The sequence below is a fragment of the Aphelocoma coerulescens genome, chromosome 14 (genome assembly GCF_041296385.1).
Source record: "Aphelocoma coerulescens isolate FSJ_1873_10779 chromosome 14, UR_Acoe_1.0, whole genome shotgun sequence".
Classification (NCBI taxonomy): Eukaryota; Metazoa; Chordata; class Aves; order Passeriformes; family Corvidae; genus Aphelocoma; species Aphelocoma coerulescens.
In genome coordinates, this window is record NC_091028.1 from 12,096,900 (window position 1) to 12,120,993 (window position 24,094).

Sequence of the window (24,094 nt, forward strand, 5' to 3'; positions counted from 1 at the left end):
AGTTCTCAAATCAGTAGTTTGTGAAATGCGTTTCTAGTATCCAGGGATTTTCAGGACTGTTACACTGATAAGGAGTCAAGGGCAGTCTCCTCATGGGCTGGGATGGCTCTCTTGGGAGAAAAAGGGAACAGAAGAAAAGGAGCAGCAGATTAAGAGCTGGACATTTTAGTGTTTCTTTACTTTTAAATGCTGATTTTTTTTAACTCTTTAGTCTGCAGATATTTAAAACTCTGCAGCAGCTTCAGTTCTGACTTAGAGCTGATGAATCACCTTGTAAAAAGACCTTCTGCAGGAAGGAGAAAGCTGTAATGAGACTTGGTGAGTCTTGATTTGAATTTTTAGCATGTTTTTCCTTTCAGGTTAGGAACTATGTCTGGAAGATCTGTGGTTTTAAAATTGAAGTGGTGTACAAGGAGAACCTTACACCCAGGGAAGTTTATTCCCATGGGAATTATATATGATTCCTGTGAGACAGACAGAAGGACAAAGAAGAGCAACTTTCCCTATAGACACCAATAATGATGTTCTGGTATGAAAGTCACCCGTGGGAGAAATAGTTAGGAGGCCAGCAAAAACGGGGAGGAATATCTGAGGTTCCAAGTCTTCTTCACTGGTTGATCACCTGATGTAATAACCTTGACATTTTGCTGGCTTTTTTATGCAAGGAACCCAAAGCAAAAGCCTGGAGGAAGGGAAGGTTCAGCCCCACCAAAGGATTTAAGATGCACTTGAAATTCAGGTTGTACCACAGGGCTCAGATCCTGCAGAATCAGACCAATTGGAAGGGACTAAATATGCTCTTCTTTTCTGAAGCGTCTGAGAAAGAGGGAGACAGAAAACATTCCAGGTGTGTCCTTCCAGGGGACTTTCAAGGGAGGGGAGTTCCTTTGAAAGCAGAGGTGCAATTTATTGTTTCCTGCACCAAGTTTAATGAAAGAAATCTGAGAAGCCATAACCAACAACAATAACAAAAAAGTACTGTTTATTGTTACCCATTGACTGGACAGCTTGTTAAACTGAATGTCCCAGTGGAATTATTGTTATTATTATTATTATTATTACTACTACTATTGTTATTATTATTATTACAAAAAAAGAAACAGAGGACAGAGACAGTATTTTTTTGAGGCAATTCAGTTTTCTCACCCCCAAAAAATAAAAATAAAAATGGAACATTTCTTGCTTAGAACTCTACCGGTCAGACTAAGCCCTGCATTTGGGTCAGGAAAGCCACTTATTCAAACCCTGCAGATTTTTGCTGTGTTTTAGGTGATGCATCTGAATTTTCTCGTTTTCTGGTTGCCTAATAGAACATAATTATTTTCTACACTTACATTGTGTGAAACACATTTCAGTCTGCCAGCCTCAAGGAGCTGCAACCTCACCATAACACTTTTATAGCTTGAGAGAATTTTTACACCTGAAAACTGGGATTAAGATTGTAAATTCTTATAAGAGAACGTTGATACTCAGTTGCATGTGGCTTTGTGATTGATGACTGTATCCTGCTCAGCTAATCTCAGTTTGCCAGGAAAGCCTTTATGACTATGAGAATTTTAGGTCCTTTGATTTCTGTGATAGATTCCTTAAAGCTGCTCAGGCTTTGCTAGATAACTGCTTCATCTCTAGAGCGTCACTTTAGGCCCAGGGAAATGTGGCATCTTCTTTAAAACAGTTACTGTACTTTTTGATCTGTTTGTAATCTACAGCATTAAACAAAGCAAAAGCAGAAACAGGAACAAATGAAACCTAACCCCTTGCTTGGCTCCCCAGGGCAGTTTCAGAGTGGGCTGGCTGATACCCTGTTTGCTGAAGAAATCAAGGACAGAAGGAGAAAGCTGTCATGAGACTTGGTGAGTCTTGATTTGAATTTTTAGCATGTTTTTCCTTTCAGGTTAGGAACTATGTGTGGAAGATCTGTGGTTTTAAAATTGAAGTGAAGCCACAGAGCCTCCTGCCAGCAGAGTTAGTTTCTCTGGTTGTGCTTAAAATGGTTCCTCTGTTGCATGCACAAATCAGCTTCCTCTGTGAAAGCAGCAGAAAGCTCAACTCAAAAGTGACTTGTATTGGTTTTGATGGAAGAATTGTTGGCCACGATTCTTATAGTTCTATTTCGTAGTTTTCCCCCAAAGTTTTGCTGATTTTCCCCTGCTCAGAAACTGCAGAACCTCACCTGTGCAGTTGTCACATGGAGAGATTTTTGGCTGCTCAGAGCAGGAGGTTTTCCTGCACCTCATCACTTGCAACTCCAAGTTTGTTCAGCAGTGAATTTTGATAACGTTGCACAAGAATGTAAGTAACACATCACAGTATAGTCCTCACTGGAAAAAAATTAGTAGGGTAGTAGCAAGTTCTGCTATTGCTCAGCAGAAGACAGAAATCCCTGCCTTCCATAGTCTTTGAGCTCTTGATTTAGAGAACTGGAATTGCTTCCAGAGTCCCTTTCAGTATCATCACTATGCATAAACTTAGACCCTCACCAGTCCAGGTACAGTTACAAACATGTGAAATTAGAGCAGAAATAAGGGAGGATTGGAGCAGAGCTGCCCACTACATTTTGCTGCCTGGAATATATTCTGCACCCTTACAATTTTTGCAGGGTTCTGGTTTTCAGTTTGGTAAGAACACTTTATGTGTTATGGTAGCAACACTTTGAGCCATGTGTTTTCTCTATTTTTTTTTTTACATTTCTTCTTTTCACTTTATCTCCTCACTTCCTCTATTCTGTTCTTTGACGCTGCTCTATCCTTTGATAATTTTTCCACTGTTCTTTTGTACTTATTTTCCATTTGTTGTGTTTTTCTTTATTCTCTTACCAAATATTTTTTCCTTTCTTATTCTCTCACTCCACTACTGTCATCATGCTTTCCCCCTACATACATTCCTAAATTATCTCTCATAGGTCGCTTATGCTTATTTTTGTAGTGTTTCTGACTTATTTCTGTTATTTTCTCTCAGGAAATAAAAACATACCCATGCCCATATGTACATAGTTGTTTTTTTCTAGTCACCCTCAAAGAAAAACTGAACCTTTGCAAAAAATCATGAGGGAGCAGAAGGCATTCCAGGCAACAAAACCTGTGGGTGACTCTGCTCGAATTCCCCCTTATTGATCCAGTAATTTGATGTGTTTGCACTTGTAGCTGGACTGATGACCTTTGTAGTCACCCTTGCACACGGGCATCCTTATTACACTCATCCTTTCTTCAAGGGTTCTTCTCTCTGATCCTCACACATCCAGGACCTGATTCCAGTGAGACTTCACTTGTGTACATCTGCCCAGTGCAAAGGTAAAGCCTTGGGAGTGACTGAGAGTAGATCTCTACCTGTGCCTTGCACAAGAACCAGCACACCACACAAGGGGTTCAGGCTCAGGATCCCTGAGCAGGGTGACAGCAGCACTGAAGGATGTTTCTAGAACTGATGGTGACTCCTGGTCCTGCAGGACCACGACAATATCAAGGGCAGGAACTGAGTGACTTTGCTCCTATGGGTTTGGCTGTAGGGAGGCTCATGGTTGCATCCTAGAGGTAAATGTTCTCTGTGAGATCCACCAGGGTTGGGCTTGTATGTTGGCCTAAAGCCTGAAATCCAACATTGAAGAAATACAAGGTACTGCAGCTTCTTTGTGTCAGCAAAAACTCCTTTTGGAAACATATTGCCTAACGTATCATTCAACTGTAAAATAATCTAATGTATTAATCTAAAGTAAACCCTGTTGACTACCTTTTTAGCAAAAGAAGCTACTAATAAAATAGATGATTTAATGAAAAACCTTTGAAACCTTGGGAAAACCCAGAACTCCTTCTGCCTGGAACTGTTATTCTTGAAACTCTGTTTTCTTCAGTTCTTCCGTTCTTTTTTCTCTCCCACCTGCTTTCTACCATCAAGTGCCCTGAGACACCAGGGCTGCTGCCCTGGGCTGGGAGAGGCTGGCGCTGAGCACGTCCCCTTGTGCCCGAGGGAAACATGCCCTGGAAGTGTGTGTGTGTGTGTGGAGCTGGAAGTGAGGCAGTGGACATGGGCTGCTTTTTTGCCTGAGCCGGGCATTTGCGCTGCCTCCACCTCTGCCCTCTGCTCTTCCTGGGGAAGGGGCAACAGTGCCTCTTGATTTGCTTGCCTGCTGCGACAGGGCTCTGCTGTCACCTGCCTGCAGAGTCATTTGCAAACAGGCTCCATCGCTGGGGAGCAGAAATGTGTTTTTTTCAAACCCGAAGCAGATTTATAGTCTGGTTTCCTGTCAGGTCTTTGCATTTTCCTTCTCCGCCCCTCCCAGTCTCTGACACACTTTTTCTTACTTTCTGTGCAGCTCTTTGCTTGTTCTTCCCCCAGTGCCCCAGCCTCCTTCATTCCTGATTCTTCCGAAACTTTTGCACTTTGGGAGCCAGGGGGTGTTTTACTCCTTGTGTTTCCTTTAATTTTCAACAGCTGCAGAGCACAAATAACCTGTCCAGGACTCCTGGAGAGACGCTGACAATTGCATGGAAGCGACATAGAGAGTGCAGCCTGCAGAGCTGCAGCGAGACAGCCGGTCACTCATGAGCACCCAAGGTAAGGAAAGCAGCTGTCAGAGCAGCTCCACCTCCCTGCTGGCTACCACAGCACTGGCTCTGATCACTTGAAGTTCCACTTGGACCGTTTTTGCATTGATACTCAAGAGGTTCTGTGAAAATGGTTCCATTCGTGCTTTCCTTGCCCTCAACAGGTCTGGTACTTTGCATGCGCCGATCCTTGGAGCCCAGGGCTCAGGGAGGCAAACAGGTTGTAGCTGGAGGTGCAAAGGTGCACTGGGAAAGAGAGTTGATATGGAGGTCTGGAGAGGGGAGATGAAGGACTGGTCATCAGCACTTGTCTCCAGGGAATTTCTGGTTCTGCCCATAGTGTGTTGTGCCCCAGCCCTTTCTTTAAATCTCTTCACTGAGATTTATGCTTTCTGTTAACTAGTAAAATCTTTCTTACTTGGTTTTCTTCGTCTTTTCATTCGTTCTTCTCACTTCCTTTATTCTATTCTCAACCCTCTCTAGCTCTTATTATCTTTTTCACCATCTTTTTATGTCTTTTCTTCATCAGGAGTATTTTCTGTGTGACAAATGTTTCCCTTGTTTGTTCCTTTCCTTTCCCTCTGCCTTCTTTCATGCCTGTGCAATAGACTGTACATCCTCCCTCAAGTTCTTAATCTCTCCCTCCTTCCCCTCTGTCAGTTCCTTCTTGTTCTTATGTTCCCCTTTCCTGTTGCTCCTCCAGCTTCACACACGCGCTCCTACTTCCTGCTCCATCCCCTCTCTCATGGGTTTGCTGCCCTGGCAAGTTCCTGTTGCCCACACAGAGGTGTTGCCTCTCCATTGGGCTGTCCTTACATACACGTCTCTTTCCTGTCATTCCCTTCCATGGACGTGCAGGATTTGCATATTTACGGTTTTGGGGATGCATCCCAAAATAAGAGACTTTCACACTTGCATAGCTTCCTTCCAGTGCTCAGACTCATAGTTAGTCATTCACAACAAATAACCACTGTCATCCTGTCTCTCTGTTTCTTTCTGTCTCACAAACAGCATTTTCTAACACCTGTAACCTCCTTTGTCTTCCTCTCCACTCTCAAGTACAGCCTGCCCTAACTTTGTGTATTCTATCCCTTCTCTTTCTGCCATCCCACTCCTTCCTACCTCCTTACCACAGCTCTCCACCAGGTTTCTCTATCTGTTTTTATCTTTATATTGCATTGAAACTGGGAGGAACCGCTGATGCAGATGGGCTTGCACTGCTGCCTTACGATCCCTGCTGCCAGCCTGCGGGGGAACCAGAGGAAGTATTGCAGTCTCTCAGCTCCTCTTTCCTCTGCAGAATATGCAGCCTGAGCAGAGGAAGAGCTTAGTGATGGGACTGAAGGTAGATGAAAAAATGGGAGAGCACAATGCAAAATGCCTTTGGAAAACCATAAAAAATAGTTCTAGTTGATCATAAATCTTTTTACCAAACTTAATAAACCTCTGGAATTCGTTCCCCACAGCAGAATTTCCAGTCTGACTCTGGCATAGTTTTTGTGCTGTTGATTCCTATGGGATTCCAAGTCTCAGAGGCAGAAGTCCTCAACTCTAATGCTGTAGTGGGAGTAACTTTGCTCCTAGGATCTGGAAACAGCTCATGTCTTTTATACCAGACATATTGGTGAGTCACCAAGATCAGGCATGGCTAAAAACTGCATTCAAGGACAATATCTGGTATTAGTCCTTGCTTAAATTTGTATGCTTTGAATCAGATATGACAAATAAGTGCATTTCTTTGATGAAGCTTTTTAGCCTCACCTTCTTAAGAAGGACTATGGAGACTGAAGATTTATTTCTGTGGATGTTCTGATGTGGTCTTTTGGGAACTGAATATGGATCACTTATTAAACTCAACTGAATTAGTAGGAGAATTATTATGTGGGAGAATTCTCTTAGCGATCTGTCCTGCTCTCTCAAATTGTCCATCTCCTTATGAATGAAAGGAGCTTCAATTTTATGTTTGCAGTTATAAGATATCCTTTCTGATTCAGAAAGGCCTTTGAGCTGTGAACATTCTCTTCTCAATGCAGAAACAGGTACATTAAAATATTTTTGCCTTTTGGAACTTGAAAAAAGACTACAAGCCTAGAACAATAAAATGCTAATTTTATACATACAGGTCTAATATGACTCTTTCTTACTCTGTTGTAACTCACCTTGTGACAGGAACAGCATCTGTATTCCTTTGAGTCATTCTACCAAACTTGTGGATTTTGTGCCTTGTTTTGTCAGTATGTTTTGCCCCTATGTGCTGGTTTGGGCAAATCTGGAAATATTTTTGGCAAATTTGGAACCCTATTACTGGTTCTTTTGGTAAAGACTTGATGTCTCCCAGAAATAAATTGGCTGAGACAATGTCTCTTTTCTCTCTCTCTCCCCCTCCTTTTTCTTTTGCATTACATAGTTTGCTTGTGTTGAGTTAAAAATGGACATTGTCAAAGGTGTGTTGTGACATTTGCAAGGGGATCTGGAGACAGAAATTTTATTTTTGCGTGTATGTCCAGCTTCTTGAGTCATGTGTCTGGCAGAGGAGAAATTTCAGCAGGAAAGAGCCTGGAAACTTTCTATTCTACTCAACAAATTGCTCTATCAAGAGAGCCAACTCCAGAACAGATTCAGAATCACGTGTTTGACTCCCTGCTCTTATGCAAATAGTTACTTCCAATTAGACTTAACTCTGAATTAAGAGAACAATAAGCTTTTAATGTGGGTGACAAGAGAGAACCATCTGACTGCATGGATTTGTTCCAGTTAAAGGTAATTTGGACCTTCTCTAGAAGGATGCATCCCAGATATGCTGAAGATACCAGAGTCCCATATACCAAATGACCTTGGTTTCTATACAGTTGCTTGGTGAAAAGTTTTCACCAGATATATGGAATGATTGCTCACAGAGGATGAAATTTATAGAGATCCTTAGCTACCCACTTGTTAGCAGATGGCTCGACTCTCTCTTTGATATTGAAATACATCTTTCATAAAATACAAATCTTTCACTTAGATATGGTCATTAAGTTGTGTAACTGATGGTGGAGTTTGACCTATGGCAGCTTTCTTTGGCAGTAGCCTCCATAGCAATCTAAACTTAAAAAGAAATATGGAACTAGGCCTTGTGATTTTCAAGTTGAAGGGTAAAACCATAAACCCCACCAAGTCTGGTGAAGTTTTGCCACTGATACAAGAGAAGAATTCTTTGTCTCTTGTCTGCTTTGCCACTGCTGTCTGTAGGATTTGCATTTGCAGAACCCTGTGTGCTTTGTTGTGAATCCAGCATCTGCAGTGAATCTGCAATTCCTTTTTCAGAACAAATGATGTGGGTTTATAGGTCTACATGTAATAAGATTCTCCATCTCCACCCTTCCCCCAAATTTTCTCTTAAGAGCTGCCTTCACCCTCTAGTCTGGGTCACTTACTTAATGGCAAAGAACATTTTCAGGAAGGTAACCTTTCTGCTTGTGATTTGTTCAAGGACTCTGGAATTATAATGGTTGCTGTCAAATGTATATAATTGGTGTCTGTGGCACGCATCCAATGAGTGATAAAAGCTTCGTTGTCTCTGCTGCTTTAGTCTGTATTCTCTCCCTATATCACCCTCTCACTTCTGCTCCTCCCAGGCAAGAGCAGAACGCAGTGCCAGGCTGTTTAAAGTGCAGTTTGACAAAGCAGCAGCTCTGCCAGCTTCCCTGTCATGGTGTCCCAGCTCTGGGCAGTGGATTCCCTTGGCTGAGGTTTGCACGCTGACTTAAGTTAAGCACGAAGGTCTCCTCTGAACTTTGATTTCAAACACCTCCCTTCATAACTTTCTGCCAAATATTTGGGCTCTAGGAAGGGTGATAGTTTATGAGTACCATGAATTCACAACCTTAGTGATCTACATGTAACATTTTACCAGCAGGTAAGAACTTTGTGCTTTCATATGTGTAAGGCGACCATGCAGGGTGGGTTTTTCACAGCTCACAAAAGTACATTATTAATAGCACCCAAAATTGGCAATGTGTTATACACTGTCTGCCCCCAGTGCTGAACATGTAGTGAGGAGAATATTCCTGTTACATTAGTCCTGCAAAACCTATTTTATCTTCAGGGCTGGATGGGGCATTACTTTCTAATGCTGTCTGCTTCAGTGAATCTGTTTAGCAGCTCAAGAGGAAAGAGAAATTTGTCAAATCTCACTGGAAATCTATCAGAAATGTCAAATGAAATGCTGTAGCATTCTGGTTTTGTCAAAAGGATAAATGTATATACAGCTGTGTGTGTGATATTATTTGTAGTAATTGTTGCCTCAGTGAATTTGTCTGTGAAGTAACTTGGTGTAGTATTAAGGGATGTGTTTGTTCTGGTCCCTGAGGCCGGCTTGGCCTTACACAAAGGTACTTGTTATTTGCTCAAGCCAGCCCTGGTTTTTGGAGTTCAGGGGAGGAATCAACTTCAGTGTAGCCAAGGAAAGGATTCCCACTGGCCCTCTGAGCACTGGGCAAATTCTCCTTAGGTTGTAATTGAGATGCTGAGGACCAAATGTAGCATAAGGTTTCTGTTTAAAATGGGATAAGGATTTTTTTTCCATCTGCACACAGAAAAAGCTGTATGGTAGCAGTACATATATGGTTATCATTAGCAGTTGAAGGATTGTTTCCACTTCATTTTTATAGCACAAAATGTGTATAAACATCTCCAGTCTGTCTGTGCCCATACTTGAGATCAGTGTATGATTTCAAGTGAGTGTACTTAATAGGTTGTTACACACATTTAATATATTTGAGCACAAAAATAAGTTCCTCCAAGATTTGAAACGCTAATAAAGACACCTTTCAAATATTTCCCTCTGGGGATTGTGAATCCTGATGAAACTGGGAAAACACCCAAAGGGTATTTCAATTCTTTTTACACCAAGTATATTTCCAACTACAGTGAAAATGGTGATTGACACTTTTCTCTTTGATCATGAACTGAAAAACTATCACATTTATAAGATCATTTGAAGGCTTTTGGCTTTTAACAACTCAATTCAAATACCAGTGATGTACACTCCTCGCTGACCAAACTCCGTTGCATGGAGTCTGTGTTTAAAAGAACCTTTCCTCCCTGGTTGCAGTTTTGTGTGGATCCTCTCCAAAGTCTACTGGTGCATCCCAGTCTTTTACAAGAACAAGTCATAGTGTCTATCCAGCATCTGCTTCCTGCATCTCATTGCTTGGCTTTTTCTGAATCACAGAATTATTTAGGTTGGAAAAGACCTTTAAGGTCACTGAGTCCAACTGTTAACCCAGCACTGCCAAGTCCAGCACTAAATCATGTCTCTGAGCACCATGTGAAGTAGTTTACATTCCATATGGTTTTTGTAGTTTATAATGAGGTAGTTAGTGAGATCATCAAACTCTTTTCACTAATGATTTGCAGTGACTGAAAGTAGAAAATTCCATAAATTTTTCCCACCTTCTTTACTATTGCTGAGCCTGAGGAAAAAAAAACAAGCTTAAGGTACGATACTTCCCTGCTACTACACTGCTGGTCTTCCTTCACAGTTCCTGCCAAAGGAAGTCAGAATAAGTCTCAAAATTTAAGAATCTTTTGTGTGTGATTTGTCCTTCCAGTAACATATCCCTGTATTTCCAGTTACATATTTTTCAGAAAGACCCAAGACTAACATGTTTTATTTCAGAAGGTTTAATTTCCTTCTGTCTTTTATTCTCTCTTTTTTGCAATTTATGCCATGAAAGATACCAGGGTAGTACGAAACAAAAATTGTTTAAACTTATGTGTCAGGATTGAAAAAAATGTGGTTTTCTCTTGCTTGATTTTTTCAAAAAAAGTGAAGGAGTTTTACATTTCCCGAAAGGCTGGAAACGCTGAATCTGTTGGGTTTTTTTAATCTGCAAGTCTGTGGCCTGAAGGAAAAGTGATACTTGAATATTTTCATAAGGATTGTTACACTACAGAATGGTGTTTTTGTGACTCATTCATATCCACACTGAGAGCAGCATCCAGGCAGTTTTGCTGAATTAAACGCTACTGACAGCAGCACCTTCACTGAATCACTGCCCAGCAAGGCTGCACACCTGGGAGCATGGGGCTGGCTTCATGTTGGCCTTAGAAGCCAGGTGAGAATACAATATCAGGAAGAATATTCCACCTGCAAGGAACAACTGGAAAACACTCGGTCTGAGACAGTAATGATCAGAATTTGAATGCCCCTTTGAAAGCTGTGGATTCAGTGACAAGCTCCTGATACACTGTAGTATATGCTGCAATGCAGAAAAATGTAAACTCATTGCAACATGATAATAGTGCAGAAATCCAATGCTGTTTGAGCAGGATACTATTAGAAATCTTGAATGAATTCAGAAATACTGGCTATTGAATAACCAATGCCATCAGCACAGATTGAGTAGAGTCTCTGCACAAAGGGACCAAACAGTAAAAATTATTTGCACATTCAAATATTGCGAGGAAAGAATATGAGAAAAGGCAGAGTTTGGTTTGTTACTGCTCCTTTGGTCCTCACAGGACATCTCAAGTCCTCTCTCCCTTCAGCCTGACCAGTTTGTCTGACTCCCCTCACTTGTTCAGTATCTCCTTTCCTTCTCCTCTCTGATTCTGATTCCCAGCCCATGCATGCGAGTCCTGTCAAATGAGAGAAGGCATCTGGCAAACTCCTCTCTCTACAGCAGACTTTAGAGCTGAAGGCATCACTCACCTCCAGTTTGTGACTGAGGGAGATGAAGCAATGCACCAAGTACAGCAAATGAAAAAAACCTGCCTGAAAGCAGAGACAGGCCATTGTGTTTTAGCAAGCTCTAAACTCTCTAAACAAGGTCAAATTTTAATCTGGGATATTCTTCCAGTTCTTTTCTCCTGTGGAGAATGTTTCACACAGACAGTTGGCTGTAGTAATCCAGGCTGTTCTGGTTGCTGTGCTGGGTTTCAGATCAGAGCATCAGCTTCTAAGGGCTGGGCAATGCCACATCCTGGCATTTTGTACTATGTTGTCTGTGGCTAAAAGTGGTTCCTGCCCACCTCTCCTCTCCCCTCACGTGGAGGCAGTGAACTCTGTAACCTCAGACCAGAAATTTGTTCTACTGTGAATTTGGCCTTACACAAGCCCAAGAGAAACTGTACAGTTATATGCTGCCCAAACCAACAATCCTTAATTCCTCCGAGAAAAAGCAGTGAGTGGGGTGAGTGCCTTCTGATGGTTGAATGTGGATTCTGAGCCACCAGCTGGACCATTTTGTCCTGAAAAGGAACAGCAACATTTTTGGCTAAGTGCTAAAGGTTTGCATATAAGAATCCAAAAGGAGCATATGGCCATTGCTTTAAACTTGCCTTATTCTTTAAAAATATGCTTTACCAGAATTATCCATTTCAGACCCTCTAACTGTGGAGTGAGAAAGTTTAATTCCCTTTTTTTTCCCTTGCTAGAATAAGTGGCATCATAAATACTAGCAAGAAACAGAGTTATTTCAGGAATTTGAACTGGGATAAGTCTGATTCACAGAGACTTCCATCACCACTCCACTGAAGATACCAGGAGCTGTGCATCAATTGTTTGAAGAGAGCTGTTGGTCCTTGCTCAGTTCACCTCACCTCCACCATTCACTCAGGACCAGCATTGCTGATAAAATATGCAGCGTTACCCCGGTCCATCTTGGTGATAACATGTCTGGGTGTGGCTCTTTGCTATTTCAGGTAACTGATTGTGCAACAGTGATATGAAATTGTCCTGATGTATATAAGTAACCAGGACCACCACTACTAAACTGCTTTTCACCCCAGAGAATGTTGTCATTGAGAGCACCCAAGGGGCTTGCCCACTCACAGAGTTACTGCTAAAGCTCTTCTAGCAATCCAGGAATTATTAATAATTAGTTGCTCACAGGAAAGGTCCTGTAAACACTTCCTCCCACACTGATTGCTGTGAACAATTTCAGTGTGAGTGTGGGGAGAAAGCACAGCTTTGTGGTTACTGCAGTTCCCCTTGCAGAGCTCTCCCACGGCACTTGCCCACATCACACTGAGTCCCCTCTCCTGTGATGTTCTGTGTTCTGTGCTCCCTCACCGAGGCACCGAGTGGGGCACCAGGAGAGCACCTGTCCCTGCCTTCAGCTCAGGCAACTGTGCTGCTGTGCAGGGAAAGGCACCTGGGAAACCTCCTCCTGCAGGCTTGGGTGGGCGAAGCCAGAGCAAGAACTCCCAACCTCTCAAGAACTCAGGCAGAAGGTGGCAGAGGAAGCTCCCAGTAGTCTGAATTCCACCCAGTAATGCCGACCTCAGTGCTCATGTCAGCCTAGGACACAGCTTCTAAAACTGCTGATGATGAAAAGGCTGGACACATTCCTATTTGAAGAGGCTTTTTAAATTCTCCATATGCTTCGTTTAAAAAAATTCCTTTAATCTTTCTGATGTTTGCTGTACCCTGGAGAATAATGAGAGTTCTTTTCTCATTTGATGAGTCTATTGCTTTTACAGGATTTGAAACACTTGCTGACCTGAGTAGCTTATGACAAAACAGGATTTTGAATTCAGATCCAACTTGCTCTGCCTTGCTTCCTTTCCTAATCCAGAGTGAACCTTATCTGTTGTTATTTTGTATTTTGTGTGATGGGGTATCATGCTGGACTAATTACTGCCACAGAGAGGATCGAAGGGCCTTGCTCTCGGAGAAGGAAACCTGTGCATCATTCCTAAAAATTCTGAAATATGAGTGGAGAAAAGCAGGAGTTAAACTGGCTCCTGCATAACAGTTGCTTTGTCTTACGCTTGATGTTCCACCCCTGTGCCTAATTCCTCAGTCTTGTCTTCCATGGTGACTTCGTTAGCAATGAGATGCTAATTAAATTTCATATTTACGATTAGAAAATAAAATCATTGGACCTTTTTTAAATAGATTTTTATGAGTTTTGGCTCAGTTAGCTGAGTCAGCAGCATGGATTCTGCAAGGCTGAACTCACCGGCTTTGAAAAAAAAAAGATAAATAGAGCAACTAATGATGAAAGGAGAGTCTAATCTAAAACCTCATACAGTTTCTACAGTGTATGAGCTTTTGAGCATAAGAAAAATAAATTTGTTTTCGTTCCTCGTAGAAAGTCATGTAGAAAGAACCCTTCTTTTATTATGTCTCAGAGGGTTCAAAGCTTAAAATTTCATTTAATTCTTCAAATCTCAGTTGTGGCTGGAAACAATATGCTGAAAAGAGATTGATGCATCAGCAATGTTTGTCATCACCTGTTAGCTAGCAAAATATTTATTTCAGAGCTTAGAATTAACACAGGTAAGCACTGGCACACAGCATCTGCCCTCTTCCCCATGGAATGTGCACTGCTGGAGAGTTTATACAACACTAGAGAACCAGAACTACTTAAATACTGCTGCCAGCCAGATTTATAGGTGCTATAGAGAGCAGTTCCCCATTCATGTAAAAATTAGCACCTCACAAAGCTTTAAAGGCCCATTTTTCCAATACTTAGAATTTGAAGAATGTTCCAGTTGTGAGAAGATTTTTGAAAGCATTCAATTTCAATTTAAGTGTGTACAGAAGCCCTGATTTTAAAAAGTGCTTAACACTCAGCAGGCCCATGATTCATAACACCACCTTATCCCACACTCCACGGCAAGGCTTGCAAAAATCTGCCCATTTATTTTGATGCCTAAATACCACCTGTGCTCTTAGAAAATCTGACCCTAATTATGAGCTGTGCCCTGGAGCAGGAATGAGGAATAGGGGAAATCAATTCTCACGAGTGGAAGCCGTTTGCTTGTGCTCATCTTGTGTGTAACCTCACCTCAGACACAAATGCAATGCTGCATTTAAAACAAAGGCTTTTCTGCACATTCTGCAAATGATTTTGTTGTCAGCCTGTTCTAAGGAATTATTGTGCTCCAAGGCTTAAGATGGGAAAATAAAACAAACTTCCTCTGACTTTGAGTTTGTTACCACTCTTTGTACTGTTCAACATCTCCTGAAGATCAGGGTTTGGGTGCAAATAACCCTGCAAATCTTGCTTTTGTAGTAGTTTTTGTAGATGTTGTTTTAATAACAGCTGCCCATCCTTAAAGGCTGGGATGCTCACAGATGGAATGTAATTCTGGCATCACTTTACAGTTGTTATTTTCCCAAATATTTATTTCCACAGTCAGCGGAGAATTCAATACAATTCTCATACTTCTTCTTACTTTGACTTGTGGTCAAGAACCACACCAGGTGAAGACAAATAGCCAGATTTATTGCTATTTTAGTAGTTTGTTTCTTGGGTCTCTTCAAAAAAAAATACACATTAACCATGAACTGAACTGGCCAGAGTTTCCTGATGAGACCAGAGTTTAGTCTCTTCCCATGGTTAGTTAATTCTTTGGGGATAAATTTTCCACTTGAAAGCTTTACAGTATTTTATTCTCTATCTTCAGAGCAATGGGCTTAGTTATGGAGAGAGAAACAGAAAATGCCTAATTCCTCCTTACAATGCTTTGAACCTAGAAAATATAGAATTGCCAAGTATTTGGTATTATCTCTTCCCCAAGACAGCAAGACAAGGTCATGGAGACATTACCACTACAGAAATAATGGACAGACAATGTACAAACAGACCATTTTTCCTTTAGATTGCTACAGAAGTGACTTACAGGAGCCCTTCTGGAAGACAGAGAGCGAATTGTCTCTCTGTTTTGCAGAGATTGCTTTCCTGCTCTTAATTGCAGGCCTTTGGTGACAGGGCATGGCTAAGGAAATGCAGCTGGGTTCTCTGCAGGAAAAAGGGACCTATTTGAGGTCCTCCTCCTGCTCCATGCAGAGCCCCCAGCTCTCTGTGGCTGTGAGAGAAGTTCCTCTAAGACTTTCCTCAGCAGCGGTGTCAAATTTGAAAGTTACCCACAAGCTCTGTTCAGAAGAAAAGGGAACTAAGGCAGCCCCCAGCACCTTTCTGCCTGCTATATATAGACAGTAAGTCTGAGAGAGAGGGTGGTGGGTGTAAGTTTCCGGAGCTGTGTGAAACAGCCCCACCACACTGGTGAAAAAAGAGAGAAGACACAGAGCAAGAAGAGGAGGTGACCAGAAAGCACAAGCAGGGAAGATCTATTCATAAAAAAAGCACAACCATTTCCATGTGCAAGGAGTAAAATATCAAACTCCTTCTGATTCCTGGTGGGGGTTTGCCCTTCCTAGGCCAGGCTGCTGTGATTTATTGTTGGCTTTTTCTCATCAAATGGCATCCAGTTGCCATATGTGCATGTTGTGTGCTGCTGACTGAGATGTTCCTGCAGCTCTGAGCAAGGTGCAAGGATTTGGCCAATGAGCAGAGCATCCAGCACTATGGCAGACTGTGGCTAGGAGTGAAGCTCACCTCTTCCAGTGAGTTGTTGGTTGTGTAAGGTATGTATGACATTGTTCCAGCTACAGTAGAGCTACAGGAGAGCAGCCTGTTCTTTAAAATTAGAGTCTGTTTTAAAGTAATGGTTACAAAGAGGTCACAAAAAGGAATAAAGTGTAGATATCTGGTCTATCTACATAACCTATGCATTTACATAAAATGATCAAAATGGACGTGTGAACCATGGGAGTCATCAGCTTTAGGAGAATAGCCAGTGTTTGATGCAACAGGATACGTTGCTGGAAATTAGAAGCTCAACACGACTGGGTAAGTTTTCACAGAGCTCGGTGGGAGCTATTAATACCTCTGCAGAATACTTAAGATGTTTAACTGAATCACATTCTCATCACAATCAGTGCATGCTGTTCTTGTAGTGCAGTATTGCATGGTTGCATGGGGGTTGTTTTTCATGTATTTGGAGTAGTTTGTTAAGGTTGATCTTTATAGGGGGGTTATGAGAGTTGGCTTCTTATTTGCCTCTCTTTGTATTTAATGTGTTTTGACTAGCTGTGGGATTCTTTAACTGCTGGAGCTGTGTCAAGGGGGTTTAGGTTGGATATTGGGAAAAGGTTCTTCACCCAGATGTTGGTCAGGCACTGCCCAGGCTCCCCAGGGAATGGGCACAGCCCCACGGCTGCCAGAGCTCCAGGAGCCTTTGGACAATGCTCTCAGGCACAGGGTGGGATTTTTGGGTGTCCTGTACAGGGCCAGGAGCTGGACTGGCTGATCCTTGTGGGTCCCTTCCAACTCAGAAATTCCATAATTCTATGATTCTCCATATAGATCTCTGTCTTATTTTCCTACCATGTTATAAAGCCTGCTATATGAAATATTATTTACAAAGTTTCCTGGGTCATGGTGAATTACAGTGAGATTATCTGACAGTATTCAAGATTGGAGTGTGACCTTTTCTGTTTTAAGAATGGCCTACACATTTACTGTCAATTGTTTCTGAATTTGGAGATTGAGTGCAGTCCTCTCCTCGAATACATTCTGCATTATCCTTTGACTGTCTGGAGATGAGAGTATCACCTACAGAGGGTCATTATCTGACTGGATGGAAAGTGCTCTTCTCTCTGTTATTTTTTAAAACTTTTGTAAGGTAAGAGTTTGTAGAAAGTGACAATTTTTTCAAGAAACAGACTAAGTAGGAGTTTTGTTTGGCAGAGCTACAATTCTTTCTCTCTTGCTGATGTGACTTGTATTAATAGAAGTGAAATGTTAACAGCACTGATAAGAATCAGGCTGTCTGTGCCAGGGTTGTGCGGGTTTCATATGTACCAGTTAATGAACCTTTGTCCTTACCAGGTTCTTATGTAGTTCAGTCTGTGGAGATCCCTCACAAACACTGGCTCTCTGTACCAAAGGATGTGCTGGGGTTTGTAATTTGAGCACACATTTACTGAGACCTAACCTACTGTCATCAAAGCCAATTGCATCTTTGAGCAACTTGAATTTTTAATTCAACATTCCTCCTAAACACACAGGACTTGCCCCCAGCTGTGCCTCCTCCTCCTCTTGAGCTGGCTAGAATCTCATTATCAATTGTAAAAACAAAGTGAGTCAGTCTAAAGAAAAAATTAACCTGGGACCCAGTAATGACTTCTGAGGCGTTTGTTGGACCAGCATTCTCATGAGCCTCAGCAGCCTGAGGATGACAGCTTCTTTCTTAGATCTGAGCTTTTAGCACACGTTAGTTGAAAGGAAATGCTTGTGTCAGTAGCTGATGCTCCAGAACAGAAGGGCAACTATATAAACATATTTGTAGTACGTTAGCACAGCAATTTCTGCCGCCCTCCTCATCACCATGTGGAACAGGACGGAGCATGTGTAGATTAAAGCATTTGTTAAATGTCAGGCACTCAGCTCTCCACTGCTACTTTGTAAAAAAATAGATGCACTGAAGTCCTGTGGTAAATTATTTATTTTAATTATTGTGCCATTATCTTGATTTGCATGCTCATAAGTAACGCTGATTTCTAATGTTTCAGGATCTGTGGAAGGTCCTTCCCTATTTATTCCCACATTCCTTGCCTTTGCCTTTAGTAAGGCCTTTCCTATTCTCATCTCTGTCTCACTTTTGTTCCTCACTTTCATTCTCTTTCTTTTTCTTTTCCTGTTACCTTTTTATATTTTCTTTTCCCTTGACCTCACCATTTTTCATCCTCAAATCTCATCTCTCTCTCTCCCCTCTTCCCTTTTTTTTCTGCATCTCTCATTGTTCATATCTCTCATTTCTCATTTACTTTTACACATGTTAGCATTGAATAATGGCAGTATGGAAGTTTCTGAAACCTGGGTATCAGATTCTCAAACAACATGTGAAAACAGAATAATACCCATCTAATCACCAGTGTAGATACTGGCATCAGGAGGACAAATCTCTCTCTGTGGACCCCAGAGGGAACCCAAGACTCAGGATGGCTGGAAACCAATCTTTGGAGAGCACTCCAAGGTGGAAGTATAAAATGGTCAAATGAAGAGTTTTGAGCAGAGCATTTTCCATTCACTAGAGAGGTACTGGATTTTTAAATTCATGCCTAATTCAAAATGGTGAGATTAATCCACCCCCAAAATTTGCTCCTCTCTCAGTAGTGCTTAAACTGTGTGTTACTGCCAGAGCTGGAAGTAGCTTCATTGTTTGTAGGAAATAGTGACACACAGAAAATGACAGTTGTCAAAACATCGTTTCAGCTATTTGCAGAGGAGGATTTTTCCATTGTCTTTGTTTATTATCAATAATGTGTATGCTACAGCCAAAGCTGATTGGATGCTGCCTGTTAGAGGCAGCACAACCTGCTGTCAGTTGGCCATTGAGCAAAATGAGTCACTTCCTTCCTGTGAGATCAAGCGATGGGAGCTTGGAGCGTCTAAAGCTGCCAGACTCGAGGAGGAGGAGGTACACCAGATACTGCCAGCAGGTGGGGTGTGAAATGGAAAAGCGCAGATCTCAGCCTTTCACGAAACAGAAATCGTTGCAGGATCCTAAGGAGTATTGCTGCACTGATTGGAGTCTTTGCAACAGTATTGCATGGGGCAAAATGATGTTCTCAATGTGTAAATAGTGTTCTCCCCCAGAAAGCAATAGGAATTGTGTAGAATTTCATTTGCAATTTCAAAATACACAAAAGCTCAATGTAGAAAGTGTGGAATTCAGTTCATTCATTGTTCAACTCTTAGGCAATATTGTCCTGCAATATTGAACACTTGTCTGTTTTTGTTGCACATGGTGTTTTCTGGTTTAGGTGGTTCTAAGCAAACTGTTGGCTGTCCTGACTGACACCACCAATAACTGATCCATGCTTTATGTATGAGTTACCCTTCCTTTTTTTTTTTTTCTGAGATGAGGTTTTATATGGATCTGTTCTTAGGAAAGTAAATAAAGACAAAGAAAGTGATGATTAAAGAGAGTTCCAAGAGTATTAATTCTTCTGACCCCCCCTTCTGTTAGGACAGGAATAGTGATTAGACATAAATCTCCGATTTATTCCACTGGTTTGGTTTTTTTTCCAGGGGGCAGAAGTACTGAATGAGAGTAACAGAATAGAACCCTTCATTTCTTTTTCTCTCACTTGGTTGTTAAGCTTATAGTTATGAAAATGAAGGGAATTTTCTTTCTCCCTTCTGAAGCCAGATGAAGATGCCTCCAGAGCTCTCTGAAGCAGTTAGGGAGTTTGGTTTGCTTCCTTCTCCCTCTCTTCTATTCAGAAAATGGGAGTACTACTCATGTTAGCTACCAAAGATCTAGCTTTGCCTCCCTGAAGCCTTGCAGGTCTGCTGGTGTTTGAGGTTTCTTTTGTAGGCTGTGTGGAACAGGAAGATTGACTCAATTGAATTGAATAGGACATTTTTGTGCAAAAATAATCCTATTTTGTGTTTAAAGCTTGTTGCTCTTCTATTACTTTGGTATCTCTTATTCAATTTTTTTCTTTTATATTTTGTTGAAATAAGTAAGCTGGTTGAATCTCTTGTTTAAAGAAGGGGTTCTGAGATACACAGAATGGTTCTTTTCATGTGCATCATTATGACCCAAAACAGAAACACAGCCCAGCCCACTCAACAGTGCTGCTGCCTTCAGAAAGTGTTCTGAAGCCTGTGAAGTCTGAAGTAATAAAACTGCACTAATAATAAATATTTTTCTGGGGACTTTCCATCTCAGTGGTTCCATGTGCTTTGCAGTCACTAATTAACAAGTTCTACCTTGTCATAAACATACCCATGCCAGCCTTGTTTTCAGGTGGGGACACTGAAGTAGGAAGAATGGATATAAAGTGCAAATTCTTAAAGGCAGATGAAGACACTGTCTCGTCTCCCTTGGGAGTCTGGATTTAGACATCTGTATCGAAAAAAATTGCAAGGATAGGTAATCAAATTTAGTCCTCTCTATCAATGTTTAAGCCTTTTAAAAGTGGTTTTCAGTACCACAGAACATCCAGAGAGCAGCCAGAATAATTGGAAACTGCTGGTATTCAGCATTTCAGAAAGCCTGGAGGGCACACAGAGCTCTCCTGTCCTTAAGCAAAGGAATATAATTTTCTTATCACACTTTAAACTGTGACTTTCCTCTAAAAGTAAAAATAGCTCTAAATCCCTTTGTGGTTTTGTGGTTCTCTGATATTGCAAATCTGCACATATCCACACAAGCAGCTTTTGAGAAAATCACCCAGTTGTTACACTTTGTCATGTGAGGTGCTGTACAAACTGCAGGGAGAAAAGACATTGCCCCACAGACTCTGGAGATGTGCAGAGAAAGAGGATGTAGAACAACACCCTCAAATTGTTGAGGATAATTAGATACACAAAGTGTTGCTTTCATCTTTATTTTTGGTTTAAAGTATGATGATTTATATGTAATTCATTCATACTTAGCATTTAACATAAAATTCTGTTCTTATTAACTTATAATGTGCAAAACATTTTGTGTGCTGTGGTTTCTTTTCAAATACTGCCAGTCTGCAAGCATCTGTGACAAATGCAGAAATCCAAAACACGACAATAGATTACCTCTTCCAAAATAAAGTTTCTTCTGCTTCTCGGTACAAAGACAAAACCATTTTTTCATATTTCACAAAGGTGATATCAGGAAATCAGAAACCTGAGCTAAAAGCTGCATTTGCAGTCAGCTACATAGCAATTCCTGAGTATTGACAGGCTGGCAGGAATTGAGAGCACGGGGATGCAAATAATTAAACAGCTGAAGGGTTAATTTCTGCACCATCATCAAAGAAGCACAAAAAACAAAAACGAAGCTTTAGATGTGACCTGATGATGAGCACTTTATAGAACCCCTGGGTCTGAAGCCTGCAGGCTTTGTTCCCTTGATCAGTGGAGAGTGTCACTGACATATGAGAGTGTGGAGTCTGAGTGAGAACAGAGAGCAGCTTTAACTGCAAGGTGATTTGTTCAGCTGAAAAATACACCACAAGAAAACCAGCAAACATACAGAACAATTCATTTGTGTGTAACAGCCAGCAGAAGGATAGTCCCTGAGAGAGAAAAGGAGACGAGGGGAGTAGAGTGTTCCTTTTAATGTAAAAAGGGATTCTCTCTTTTATTTGTCTACATCTACAGAGACCTTTGAAATAGATAGAACTAGCTGAGATTATTACTGGATTAAGCTCTCCTGCAGTTAAAAGCTATTTTGTATACTAACTACTGAAAGGAGCAGCAGGAGAGCAATTTTTTAACTGCTGTGGTGATTTCTGATTTCTTTTTGCTTCATGTCTGTTGAAGTCAGTCCAAGTCTGTGACTTCACACCTGTGATTTGTAACGGATGCCATAGTATTTCTATGAAATATTACAACTCCTGGATGTGTTAGTTTACAGCTCAAGAGGTGTTGGAATCACAAAGTAGATAATGGTAATAAAGATCAGATTTAATAAGTGATTACACATTTGAAAACATTTTAAATCTGTCATTTTTAATTTTATAGGTGAAAACAACTTTTCTGCAATATCATCATAGGAAGGAAGGACAGAAGCAGGGAATAAGGGCTATTAAATGCCTAGAAAATGCAAGTACTGCTAAAAAACTTCTAAAATTAAAGCCAGTAATACAAGACCTTTATTGGTTTCCCACTGTTACATCTGGGTTTTTGACCAGCACACCAAAATTTCAACCAATGGCAAGCGTTTTGTTTCCGCTTCAGTATTATATTAAATACTAAATCAAAGAATTATTTGCTCAGTAGGAGGGGTTCTGCACTAAAATCAGCTGTTCATTGCTATTTTCTCTGGAACAGCTCCACAGGACACTGGAGCTCCATGGGGGTTCTGCTCTTAGACCAGCCTGGCCAAAGAATCACAACAAAGGCAACGCCTCAAGCTCCAGGAAGGGGAGGAGAGATACCTGTTTCACACCCCTGGGAGCTGATGGACAGCACAGGAAGTTAGGACAGATCTCAGCTGTGATTCTGGCAGGAAATTTCCAAGGTGGAATTCCAAGGAAGAAAGCAAAAGGGAGAGTCTGACATTCCTACATGGCCGTGAAGGACCACCCCACTAAATGTCATTTCTCAGGGCTTTCTCCTTATTAATACACTGTGTTTAGCAGGAGTTTGCTACCAGAAATCTCCTTTTAAAATTCTTAGCCACCCATCCAATATACTTATTGCTTTCCCATTAAACATTATGTCCCCAAAATAACAGTATGGATGTATTATGCCCATACACAAGGGACTATTTGGTAAAGATTTTTTTTAATGTCAGGTTAAAAAAAAAAGCGTATTTGTGTTGAGAATTACGCTGATGAGTGAACTCTTCTTTGAATCATTTAGTGGAGAAATCCCTTACTAATGTCCTGAGGGAACTGCTGACAGTGTGCAATAATTTCTGGTTCAGTGCAGCAGATTACAAGATATCTTGCGTTTTATGAAATTCAGGCAAGTGCTTCTTCTGCACTCTGAGGTCCATCTGTGAGCTCCCAGAAATTAAAGGGCCTGTGACTCTCCTTTTTTCAACTGCAGTGGATGGCTGTGGCTGTGAGCTGACTGAGGTACTGTGTGACCTTCTGCTTCACTGCCTTCTACTCCCCAAAGTCCAGCTTCTCCAATTATGTAGCGTTTGTTAAATTCACCTTTGAAGTGAAATACTGTTACTTCCAGAATAAGTGGTGGAGAATGAGGCTCATGAGAATGTGTGAGGACTTCAGATGAAGCTCTTTCCCCTTTAGCATTCCTCCCACTGCAACCTGCTTTGTAAAGCTTTTTCTCTACTGTTTTACCTTTATTCTGCTCATTGCTTCAGTGTCAGTTTTACCACACATAGATAACTGGCGTTCGGTGAGAATTTCACCCAGCCAGTGTGGAGCTCATAAGATCAGGGAGATTTTTCCCCTAACTACAGCCTTGCCCCATGATTCTGGATCCCATTGAACGGCCTTGCTCTTCCTCGCCCTCTGAGGACTGCTGTGTCTCCCAGAATATTCGATATTCTGAACTGGAGTAATGAATCCACATGTAAGCATCAAAGCAAATGTGGAAAAAGTGGCTCCTAGGATGTGAAACTGCAAAGAAAAGAACTCTGCTGGAGAACAGGAGAAAAAACAAAGCCCCTGGCACTACTCCCTTAGCTTGCCCATACTGTGAGGAACCATCCAAATTTTTCTCACAGAGATATTGAAACCCCAACTAGGATTTTTGACAAATTGGGAAAGCTTTTAAAAGCATCAAGCAGAGAGCATGCATTGTTTTTGTAGGAGTAGTCTGTATTTCATTATGTGAGAACACTGACAAACGCATTATTTAGCAGATTAGCACTTTTGGCTTTAGTTTTCAAAATGAGGAATTAATAACCCTTGGCTGTGCAGTTTATGAGCTGGTTTTGCCCAGGGATGCTCCATGTAACACAGGCTGCTCCCCAGTTCCTACAGCTGGAAGCTGAGGGAAACAACATGTTGCTTTTGAGGTCTTTAGTTACTGATTACCAGCAAAGCCTCATAAAGCACAGCTCTCATTGCATATGATCCAAGAACTGCATATTCTTCTTACACCAGGGTCTCTGAACTTGAAATAGAAGCTTATGTTCCACGTGCCACCTGGATCACGAGATTCTGTGAAGGCTAGAATGCAAAAATAGTACTAAGTGAAAAGTTAATATTTATTACAAAATAAAGAAGGAAAGATTTTTTTTTTGCAAAGTTTCTTTAGTTTTAACTTCAGTACAAGTTTTCTTGCCTCACTGTAGCCTGC

The 24,094-nt window shown here is 41.3% G+C and overlaps 1 protein-coding gene across 2 annotated transcripts in view; it reads left to right on the top strand.

Moving 5' to 3' along the window:
* Window positions 1–215: 215 nt before the first annotated feature.
* Window positions 216–24,094, top strand: part of CARD11 (caspase recruitment domain family member 11) — a 48,466-nt gene continuing 24,587 nt past the window's right edge. The window contains exons 1-3 of one of the 2 annotated variants that reach the window (XM_069029980.1): window positions 216–318; window positions 1,774–1,853; window positions 4,429–4,551. In XM_069029980.1, coding sequence (XP_068886081.1) covers window positions 4,539–4,551 — 13 coding nt within the window. In that variant the 5' untranslated portion in view covers window positions 216–318; window positions 1,774–1,853; window positions 4,429–4,538. Of the gene's footprint in view, window positions 319–1,773; window positions 1,854–4,315; window positions 4,552–24,094 lie in introns of those variants that run through there. The other variant, XM_069029981.1, reaches the window with a different exon arrangement.